Here is a 12,226-nt window from a genome sequence, read left to right as displayed (position 1 = left end):
TGTGATCATAACTGAGCTGATGGTTCTTCTCTCTCGTGCGCATCTCTCTCTCCTTATCTCTCTCGCGCGCCGCCTCTCTCTCTCTCTTATCTCTCTCTCCGCCGCCTCTCTCTCTCTCCACTCCTCTCTCTCTCTCTCTCTCTCCTCTTGAGGGCAATCAATTCCTTGTGGAATCACAAGCGCACAAACGCGTAGATCCTCACGCTACAGGAGAACAAGGAACACTGAGTGAGCTGACGGGCTGGCACCGTCAGCTTGGATGAATCCCCGAGTCAAGGCAGATCGGGAAACGCGTCACGCATACCCACAGCCTGGCTCGTGGCGCATTACTCAAGCCAATGCTCGTATTTAGATCAGAATTTTTCACTCATACTTTCCTCGTATCTTGAATTTCTTGTATACAAAGGTGTTCGTATCTTGTGGTTCCACTGTATATTGAAGTATAATGTAAATAACTTAAAATCAAAGCAGTAGTTCAATAACTAAGTAACAAATGTAACAGATAGAAACATAAACAGTTAAAGAGTTGGGCCTCCGTGACACGTTGGTGGATGCCCCGTTTAATCTGATTAATGAACAAAAAGAATGGAGGGTCAAGAAATATCCAAGGGCTGTCTGGTCCAAAACACGGCTTGCACTGCCTATAGTGTGTGCTTCCTGGTAGGAGGATCTGTCCTCCCCAGTAGCTGGTCCATAAATGAATGTTTCTTCTTAAGTAGCGGGAAGAATGGAGGGGAGCAGGACTTCTGGAGTCAGAGTGGAAGAGGTCAGAGGTCCTTCGGGTGGCATCCTCCACTCTAAAGGTAAAGAGGGAAAATGAAATTAACAGTGGTATTTAGCCCCCCATTATCGTTTACCTCAATTCTGTTCTCGACAAAACGTTGTTAGGCTCACGTGTCTGAGGAATGGCAAAGTTGCAAAAATGTTGATGAAATTCACTTCTTGATAAATTGCTAGAAATTAGCAGAAAACATACTACTAAGTATTCATCTGTTTAGGTATTCAGTTTTCTTCTTTTTTGTGTATGTGAGTTCATTAATTTTCTGGCCTGCTTACTCTAAACTCTGGGTTGAAGGTAGTAGCAGTAAAGCTGCAATGTGGGCCTCAGATTTGGATGAGGTCTCTTAACATTCGGGGCATGGATCTTTTAAATATGAATGTGAATATTCTTTATGTAAATTTCTTTTGAGTATGAGCAGTTTTGAAAACAAACTTTTTATTTTGTATCTTATATAAGATGATCATTTTGGTCAATTATGGACAAAGTATTGCATCTTTACATGTAGTATAAGGTAAAACATGAACTATACTACATCCATAGCCAAATCGATGCTGGAGTGCTGTTGTTCATCTTCTAAATATTTATTGAGTTTTTACCCTTATACAGAGTAATGCAGTTATGTTGTGGATGTTCACATAACTTGGACATGCACTATTAAACAAGTCACAGTAAGTATTGTCACTACTGGGGAGTGTTGCAGCACCTCAAACCCTAGACACAAACTCACAGACACAAATTCCAATATATTAAAAGGGTTTATTAGCATCATAACATGTTTCTCACTTCTTACAATGATCATTTCTTTCACCTTGTACTCCTCCAGGCAAGCTTTATCCCCTTCTACCCGACTTTGACTCACCTGGCTGATGTCAGGCAGCTTCATTTAAGACACAGGAGTACTTCCGGTCCCAGGGCATAGTCTGTCAGAAGCACTTCCGGGTTGACTGTAAGTCCCAGAAAATAGGAACTATGCATCCCAGCAGCTCCCCCTGGTGGCCCCCATGGAACCCAACAGGACTGCCTTATGGGACTACAAATCCCACCATGCCCTGCGGTTGTCTGTGGAGGAGTTCCAACCCCGGAATTCTGTCACCTAGTCTATTAGGGAAGAAAATGTTCAGGCATACTCAACTTCCCTGGTCATAATTTTGTAGGGCAGAAAGCTGGCATAGAAGATAAATGAATGGACATTTTTTGGTTACCTTCCTAAAGCTTCAGTCACAGACCACTGCAAGAACTGGGAGTGAGACGTTCATGTCTTAGGGGATGTTAGCTGTAGGGCAGTTACCTGAGCCCATTACTGAGATTCAGATTGAAAATATGCATTCTTTTAAAAAAAATTCAATTTGAGGTCAAATTCAGAGGGTTACATGTGCTTCCTGTATGAAATGCCCACAAAGTGTGTTATCTACTTTAAATGTTCATTCATTCTTCAGGCTATAGTTTGTAATACAGATAAAACCTAAATATAATGGCTACCAAAGTCATTGATTAAAAAAAGACTTTATTTAAGGACTTTTATTGCATGTCAGGCTGGAGTTACACAGTACTGACAAAGCATGAAGTGCTTCATTAACTCTTCTGGGATGGATGTCAACTCTTGTCGACAGCAGGGGTTAAGGGTGGCTGTTGGTGTTTGAGGCAGAAGGTGATAATCCGCTGTAAATGACGATAAAACTCACCATTATGTTCATGGTAGACCCACTTTGCTAGGAGGACTGTTAGATTCGTTGACTTGACATTGGATCCTCGTGTGTGCGTGAGTAGCACAGAGTAAACAGTGTCTAGAATGGCATCAACATCGGGCGAGAAAGCGAAGCAAATGCACAAAGCACAATACTTTGTGTACATTATTTATTTTTTGTATATTATTGCTGAATCAGACTCTTGACTTCTCGAACTCCGATACGAGTGCAAGCAATCTGGAAATTGAACACGAAACACAGGTAGTTGTTTTTTTTTCCAGAAAGTGCCTTTCAGCTTATGAGGGATGAGACAAACAGGTATGTAATAAGTATGTGAATTTACATACTGCAGAGGCTCATGGAACATAAAAATAGAGTGACATTTGTTATAAATAACTGTTTTATGTTGTTTTATGTGTAAAACAATTGCTTTCTGTGCTGTTTAGAAAATCTACTTTTTTAGAAAAATATTCAGATATGGAAGAGAGAAAGAGAGAGGAGAAAGGGATTAGGAGCACACGCTGATACAACGCATTGCCACATCACCACACGACAAACAACCTTAGGATCCCAGATTAGGACCCGAGTGCGGCCTTGCGATGGGTAACACCTCAGCACCACACTAGTTCAGGTGGAACAGTGTGAGGTTTTTGGGACAAATCTGGGGGTGGGTGGCAGAATTGGCACTCCAGCTCTGGGAGAAAAGGAAAAAAAAAAGAGTTATAGATATATGTGATTTTATTAAACAATACAGCTCTTTTTAAAAAAAGTGTTTTGGGACTGTTTAGACTCTCTGCTTCCTTTGAGAATCTACAGCTTCATTGGACCTGTAAACTATGTCCCACGGCTAGTTTTCCTCCAATTCAGAAAGGAAATTGCCGATATTTCTAACTAAACTGAATGGTTGATATTTCACTGATGGCCATATATGACACAATACTTTATTGATTAGAATTTAGCTTGCTGAAACTCCAGATGAAACAGTTGCTTCCTTATCTTCTACCAATAAACAGTGACTAACATTACAGTCAAACCATCTTTAAAGTACAAAGTATTAATACATTTAATCATCATCTCAAAAAATGATTGCATTAATCCAAAATGCACTCCCTGCACTTGATGTTTTTCCTCTCCTGACGTGTTACCATAACACACACACAGTTGATTGTCAATCTATAAAAGTATTCCTTTGCCTCCAGATTGACAGCAAACCTCCTAAGCTGTGATAGGCCTTGCAGTCTCTGGTGAGCTTTCTTAACGTTGGGGAACAGTAGGTGTTAAGAGGACTCCACCCGGTTGGACATACCTGATACACCTCCCTAATTAAATGCCCGAACCACCTCAACTGGCTCCTTTTGATGAAGAGGAGCAGCCAGGCTTTGCTTCTTCAAACCAAGGCATGTTAGAGGTATATAATTTTTTATATCATTTTCAACGGTATTTTAGGCTGGAGTATACCCTTTTAGCCTGCAGTTGGTCTCATTTCTCCAAGTAATGGCTTCTGTAAGCTGTATAATCTTCTTGTCAGAAATCAATGGCCATAAGGCTGTGTCAATTGTGAACTTTCCGGGAGTGAAGAAATCATTTTCTGTACGACCAGCAAATAGTCGAAAGGTGAAAAGTCCAAGATGAAATATGACAGCCCTAATAAAACTGCAGCTGACAGCAGTACTCAGCACAGGAAAAGCATGAAATGGCACCCCTCCTAGCAAATCCCAAGGCATGCTAGTAAATAACTGTTGTAATAAACCTTCAGAAAGGTTGGAGTGATCACTAGAAAATAAGTCAAATATGTAATTGGAATAAAAGAGTTAGGAGCCACGTTTGTACAAATCAGTTGCTTAACACAAGCGTTTTGTTTCCATATTTCTGTGATGTCAACACTGGCCACTGCGGTGATTCGCTCAGAGTCGAAGGCATTAGGTCACTCACTTGTTTTTTCTTTTATACATTGAAACTGTTCTCACCAATTGATTTTTTTCCTTTAAATTTTGTTTATTTTTTACATTTTTGTCCCCATTTTTTATTTTCTTAAAGCCACATTTTTCAACTCATGTTTTCTGTTTGTGAAAACTGTTTAGGTCTTTCAAAGGAAACACACATTGTATATTTTCAAGGGGATGATTATAAGGCTTTTCCTTTGTGTTGTAATGGCACCTACACACTTTTATGAAATGAACTGTGGAACCTGCTTTGACCAGTAGGAGGCGCCACTACACAAGTCCCGATATAAAAAAAAGGTTTATTTGCACCAAACACCTTAAACACTCTTTATAAATCACAACGATATTCATTTTCTTCTCCTTCCACTCCTCCACGAGAAGTTGACAATCTTCCACTCAGCTGACTCTGACTTGCCTGGCTGAGATCGAGTGGCATCTTTTATCTATGACCCAGGAATATTTCCGGTGCTGGGGCATAGCCCATAGGAAACACTTCTGTGTCGAACAGAAGTCCCTGAAAGTAGGAATTGTAAATTCTGGCAGCTACCCCTGGTGGACCCAACGAAACCCAGCAGGTCTGTCCCACGGGACTACAGGTCCCAGCATGCCCTGTGGGTTTCTATATGGGATTCCCAGTCCAGGGATAAGGTCATCTAGTGTATTGGGGGACAAAAATTTCAGCAGTGTTCATTTCCCGAGATAGGCCCAGTTGCAGACCTCTGCAGCAATTCAATTCAGTAGCTCCACTGGACAGCCAATTAGATTTCTAGTTTTTGTCACTTAGTTTACTTGACTTGAGTCAAATAACCCTCCCCAACCCTAATCTCAATCGTAGTGTAACCGGATGTTATCACTGATGTATAATATAAAGTGACAACCTCCTCTATGGAATGGAGCTCTGGAGAGCCACAGCTACAGTCTATTGCATTTCCCCCAGACCTTCCATTGCACTTTCATCCCAGCCTGGTAAGGATCCTTGTTCAGTCTTGGCCGGGATGCCAGTTCACGTGTGCCGTCTGTTACACTGTCCAAGGTGGCAGGTTTACGGGGTTATCTGTGTCATGTACACAATGAACAGTGAAGTTCTTTCATGTGCTAAACTAAGCGATCCTGCTTGGATTGTGAAATGGTAATCTAAGCCTTTCAATGTCTGGTATCTAAAGAGTGACGTTCTCCATCTTCTTTATAGAGATGAATCGTTTGTGGTGATTGAAGAAAGCAGGAACTTTGAATGTCAGCTGCAGAGTCTGGTTCAGGAGACAATCCAGGAGCAGGAGCAGCAGCATGACATGAAGGTAAGGTGCTGGCAGAGGCTCCTTCACCAAGCAAGCAAGTATCATCTTCCTGCATGTGCTGGTGCTGGCATTTCATCCAGAGCTGGCTCTTGCCTTTGGTTCTCCCCAAAGTTGAGTGGGATAAAGCACGATGGATTGTTTTTCAAGCTTTGTTTACTGAAGCAGAGGCTTAAACAAGTGTATTTACAGCTCTTATTAAGCAGAAGACCCCCAGTAGCTGAGTGCATATTGCAATTTTTAAGCCAAAGCAGTACAGAGAGATAATTTGGAGCAGAAAAAAAATGGTTGGCACAAGGGTATACCATGACTAGAAATGCAATGCACGGCTCTGTAGCTTCTGCAGTCTGTTAAAATAGAGAATAAACTAAACTTTTTTTGCAGTAGGGCAGCACAGTGCTTGGCATGACTGCCTCACTGCTCCAGAGTGCCAGGGTTGATACCCATGTTCATTAGTTGCCTGGGCATATTCTCCTAAAGATTGTATGGGTTCTCTTTGCACATACCTACGATATGGATACAATACAATAATACAGTTTATTTGTGTATAGCCCAAAAATCACACAAGGAGTGCCGCAATGGGCTTTGACAGCCCCCCAGCCTTGACTCTCCAAGACGACAAGGGGAAAAAAATGGAAGAAACCTTGGAAAAGGCAGTTCAAAGAGACCCCTTTCCAGGTAGGGTGGGCGTGCAGTGGGTGTCAAAAAAAGGGGGGGTAAATACAGTACACAGAACAGGACACAAGTTAACCCTCAATACAATACAGTAGTGCAATAGAAATATTACAAGTACAGAGCCGAATTAATCAGTAGATGATATCACATTACAGGATTCAGATTTGTTCAGAGTCCTGGAGACCTCGGCCATCAAGCTGCCTCCCCCAATTTGCCATTCCAGAGTTGAGACAGTGCTTGGCCAGCCAATCTCATGAAAGGACCCCTCTAGCCGACGATTCCTGCGATGTTAAAAACAGGCCAATTTTTAACTCACCAGTGTGAGTTTTTGGGACTGCCTGTATGAGTGTGCCCTGCAGTGGGTTGGCTCCCAGTACCACCAGGATTGACACTGACTTTCTGCGTCCCTAATCCGGATAGGCAGCTCAAGCCTATGCAACACCAGATGACGTTTCCTGCAATTTTCATGTACATAATCTTAGTGAGTCAGAGGCAGTAGGCGGCACACCCCTGTGAAGCTTATCGTCTAATATGACATACCCAGCTACTCACTCCAACTAGTAGGCGATTTGCTACGATAAAATCAGACAGGTTTAGTCGGAGGGGTGGGTGGGTTCTGTGTGCATGAGAGCTGACAACCAACAAATGCTCATCTGGAAGTAAAATGCATAGATGTATAGAAATGAGGAATTAAGAATGTGCGTGTTTTGAACCTTGCAACCAGAGACTCATCTTTCAGATCTTGTGTTTTAAGTACTGAAGCAGAAAAGAAAAGAAGATAAAAGGGCAGAGTCTGTGGCTGATCTCACTGTCCCTGTTAACCGTTCGTACAGCGCTGGCTCCGTCACGGAGGCTTTGGTCTGCACAAACAGAAGAGAGGCTCATCTGTCTGATGTCTTGTGTTTTACTTACCATAACAAAAAGGAAAAAAAGAAAGGTCAGCACATGATCACTAAATGTGACGTAGGCAGTGAGTTTCAAATTGACATGGTTTAGTAACGAGATCAGTGACTGTGGTGGGCTAATCTGACATACTGCACTCCACAGTTAGAAGTCATGTAATGTGGTATCAGCCTTAGAAAGTATAGGGACACATATTTTTCATATGTAAATTTTTAGAGTCGCTTAATTCGGTTTGGGGAAATGGGAAGTGAGTGTCTGTCCTGGCATCAGGAAGGAAAAAAAAAAAACCTAGAGGAAAACTCATGGACATACAAAGAGAACGTCCAGACTCTTAATGGGCAAGGATTTGAACCCTGAAGCTCGGCTTTCACGATTTTATACAGAGTGGTGTAATTAGCAAGCAGTAACTGGACCCGGCATCAGTAAATGTGGGCCCCTGACTTGGGTACTGTGCTGCAAGGAAAGCTGCCACTTCCCTGTGACTGTCAAGTACAATTAGAATGTGTGGAACATGGTGGGTTGTTGGTTGCCAATTGGCCTTATTTGAGGCTTAAAACAGAGAGTGTTCTGTTGGTTTTCAGACTAATTCAAAATATGGAAGAACTTGATGACTGCAGTTTCTGATCTCACATCAGATTGCATGGCTAGAAATCACAGGGCATGACAAATTAGACGACCGCGTAGCACAGTTCCACATCTCCAAGGTACCTTGGGCTTGCCCCTTTCTCTGACCACCAATAATGTGCTAACTGGCAGAGCCAGTCCCCATGCCAAGTCTTTACAGCAGGACTGGCGATCTCAGATCCTGGAGGGCCGTAGTGCTTGCAGATTTTTATTTCTGCCACTTTCTTAAGTGATGCTAAGTTAAGTGAATTGCTTATTATATTTTTTTCCCTGAACAGAAGCGAGCCAATAGATGATAAGTTCATGTGTCTCAACCAGTCCCAGAGGGGCCACCATCTTCACTCCAGCCAGTTTCCCATTTAGCTTTCATTAAAACCCATTATTTAATGCTATGGCTTGTTAGTGCTGTCATTCTGCCGCAACAAGCATTTCCAAAAGTGGATCAATATTTCTCAGAGTTTCATGCTTCTCTTTTCAGATGTTTTTATTGAGACAGATACTGTATAAAAAGCACAGGTGTAGATGGGATCTAAGTTAGCCTGCAGGTTAAGGAACAAAATGAAGCAAGTAAAATACAAGCCAATTAAAAATCAAGCCTATGTTCCATTGGAAGAAGTTTTGGCTAATATTTGAGAAAACCCTGCAGCCACTGCAGCTCTCCAGGAAGTGACTATGGTATCCCAACACGTTTCAGTCACATTCCCACCCCCCTTCTGTCATGGTATGAAGAACGTGAGACCTCAGAGTTGAGCCTCTCCCGTTCGTGTGGTCCAGATCGCCTGCATTCTGTGTTCCTTACAGCTACGTTCTCTGCATTGTACAGTTGTGCTTGAAAGTTTGTGAACCCTTTAGAATTTCCTTTAGAAATCTATATTTCTGCATAAACATGACCTAAAACATCATCAGATTTTTCACTCAAGTCCTAAAAGTAGATAAAGAGAAACCAGTTAAGCAAATGAGACAAAAATGTTATACTTGGTCATTTATTTATTGATGAAAATGATCGAATATTACATATTTGTGAGTGGCTAAAGTATGTGAACCTTTGCTTTCAGTATCTGCTGTGGCCCCCCTTTGCAGCAATAACTACAACTAAACGTTTCCGGTAACTTTTGATCATTCCTGCACACCAGCTGGGAGGAATTTTAGCCCATTCCTCCATACAGGACAGCTTCAATTCTGGGATGTTGGTGGGTTTCCTCACATGAACTGCTCGCTTCAGGTCCTTCCACAACATTTCGATTGGATTAAGATCAGGACTTTGACTTGGCCATTCCAAAACTTTAACTTTATTCTTCTTTAACCGTTCTTTGGTAGAACGACTTGTGTGCTTAGGGTCGTTGTCTTGCTGCATGACCCACCTTCTCTTGAGATTCAGTTCATGGACAGATGTCCTGACCTTTTCCTTTAGAATTCTCTGATATAATTCAGAATTCATTGTTCCATCAATGAAGGCAAGCCGTCCTGGCCCAGATGCAGCAAAACTGGCCCAAACCGTGATACTACCACCACCATGTTTCACAGATGGGATAAGGTTCTTATGCTGAAATGCAGTGTTTTCCTTTCTCCAAACATAACGCTTTTCATTTAAATCAAAAAGTTCTATTTTGGTCTCATCCGTCCACAAAACATTGTTCCAATAGCCTTCTGGTTTGTCCACGTGATCTTTAGCAAACTGCAGACGAGCAGCAATGGTTTTTTTTTTGGAGAGCAGTGACTTTCTCCTTGCATCCCTGCCATGCACACCATTGTTGTTCAGTGTTCTCCTAATGGTGGACTCATGAACATGAACATTAGTCAATGTGAGAGAGGCGCCTTCAGTTGCTTAGAAGTTACCATGGGGTCTTTTGTGACCTCTCTGACTATTACACGCCTTGCTCTTTGAGTGATCTTTGTTGGTCGACCACTCCTGAGGAGGGTAACAATGGTCTTGAATCTCCTCCATTTGTACACAATCTGTCTGACTGTGCATTGGTGTAATCCAAACTCTTTAGAGATGGTTTTGTAACCTTTTCCAGCCTGATGAGCACCAACAAGTCTTTATCTGAGGTCCTCAGAAATCTCCTTTGTTCGTGCCATGATACACTTCCACAAACGTTTTGTGAAGAGCAGACTTTGATAGATCCTGTTCTTTAAATAACACAGGGTGCCCACTCACACCTGATTGTCATCCCATTGATTGAAAACACCTGACTCGAATTTCACCTTCAAACTAACTGCTAATCCGTGAGGTTCACATACTTTTGCCACTCACAAATATGTAATTTTCAATCATTTTCCTCAATATATAAATGACCAAGTATAATATTTTTGTCTCATTTGTTTAACTGGTTTCTCTTTATCTACTTTTAGGACTTGAGTGAAAACCTGATGATGTTTTAGGTCATATGCAGAAATATAGAAAATTCTAAAGGGTTCACTGTACTTCTGGCCGAGTCCTTATTGGTCCTCAACTCTTGCACAAACTGGGCCAGTCACTACGACTTAAGACAAAATCAAACCTGAGCTTTCAATCATGTAGTCGGACATCCCAAGTGACTCTGTCTAACCAATGTGTGTAGGTGAGGGGCTTGTGTGTGTGAGAGCTGACAATCCATGAGCGCTCACCTGGAAATACAGTGCTTGAAACAAAGCAATGAGGAGTAAGGAACACACGTGCTTGGGACTTGAGAAACAGGAGACGGACTCGTTTGTTTGGTGGCGTGTGTTTTTTATGTACCACAAGAGAATGGAAAAAAATAATAAAAGTTCAGAGCCGAACTAACCAACCTGGATAGTAGGGTTGCATCATATACTGGTACAAGAGAAGTACTGAAAAACCTAAATTTTAACACGGTACAGCATCAGCATTTCATGATTTTTGGTACCGAAGTACACTTCAGCTTTCCTCTCATTCCTTTCCCTCGACACTCACTATTGCAGTTGTGGAAAAACATTTTGTTTGGTGGACTTCATGAAACAAAACTATAACTGAACATTGCTTTGATACAGTTGGGACTTCACAAGAGAAGTTATTGGTTCAACATGATTGGGACAAATGGCTATTAAGAAGGAAGCAGAGTGTTGGTGCAGCATGTCATGGAAGTTGCTTTAAGACCAGAGGTTTGGAGTTATTCTTTACTTGTTTCTGAACCATGTTAGTACTGATAATGAGGTCCGAAAGCTGGTATTGATGCTAAAATCAAAATGTTAGTACCAATCCAATACTACAGGAAAGTCTTTGTACACATAGATATACGCACAAAGACACCAGCTCTGCCATGCAGTATGTTACTGGCAGTCAGAAAAATGGGCAGGCTTGTGGTACTTTGGAAATATGAAATTGTGCTGTGAAGTCGTTGTGCCGTTGTCCTCCCAGCCATTTAATCTGACATTCAAGGACAACAAGATCAGCAACTGTAGTCGTTAGGTTTGACATCCCTCCCATCTGGAAGTCATGTAATGTGACATTTTTTGAATGAAAATCAGAGTAAGTGGAGAAACCCTGAACAAGCACAGGGAGAGCACACGCACATCCTAAACAGGAACTGACTAGGCAAGTGTAGTCACATGGGGCCAAATGGGAATACACATCTGGGGACAACCTAATAAAAAGTGTGTAGTAAATAGTGAGAAAATCCTGCGCTGCAAAGGCTTCGACCACAGGGCTTCTTCCTGAAACACCCACCCCAAATTCCGCTGTTGAGGGTGGGTGATGCTTGACGCTGAGAGAGAATAAAAAGCCAAAATTGTTGTTGTCCATCCAGGAGCTCAGTAGCACAAGGTAACTGAAACTTGATGATTAATTCACACACACACTGTAATGAGTGCTGCGACGGTGGAGACAGTGAGACAGACACACAAACACATAGGCCACCACAGCTACTGGGCTCCACACATTTGAGAAGTGCCTCTGTCTGCTCCAGTATCCTTCTGCCATTTTGACTGTTGCATCACTATATGGCGTAACAGCAAATAGACTTTAAGCAAGCACTGTAGTCTGTGGATATACAACGTGGTAAAACGCTGTGGTTATTTTGTCATGGCATGTTTGTATTTCCAATTACACAGTAATGTTACATTTTCTTCAATTACTCATTTAGCGTGCTGCCTTGTCATTCTTCTGCTGGAGTCGTTGAGCAGATTTGTTGGTTCGGGTGTGTTGAGTACTGAAATCTACACCTCACCTCTCTTAGCAGCCAGCAGTCCTATGATGGAGTGTGTTTTACACCTTTCATGAATGTAGTTGCCATTTCTTTCAAGCTTACATCAACTCCTATCACAGTGAGCACAAATGGCACCCGCGACAACATATCCTTCACCTTTACCACTTGATGCCATTAA

At 42.0% G+C, this 12,226-nt stretch overlaps 1 protein-coding gene across 1 annotated transcript in view; it reads left to right on the top strand.

The window, feature by feature from the left end:
• ikbkb (inhibitor of nuclear factor kappa B kinase subunit beta) overlaps positions 1-12,226 on the top strand; it is an 87,998-nt gene that overhangs the window by 69,922 nt on the left and 5,850 nt on the right. Inside the window, exon 21 of the mRNA XM_039768286.1 lies at positions 5,599-5,704. Coding sequence (XP_039624220.1) covers positions 5,599-5,704 — 106 coding nt within the window. The remainder of the gene's footprint in view (positions 1-5,598; positions 5,705-12,226) is intronic.

This window comes from Polypterus senegalus, chromosome 11, assembly GCF_016835505.1.
Source record: "Polypterus senegalus isolate Bchr_013 chromosome 11, ASM1683550v1, whole genome shotgun sequence".
Lineage (NCBI taxonomy): Eukaryota > Metazoa > Chordata > Cladistia > Polypteriformes > Polypteridae > Polypterus > Polypterus senegalus.
Note: the sequence above shows the minus strand (reverse complement) of the source record. Positions and strands in the feature narration are given on the sequence as shown.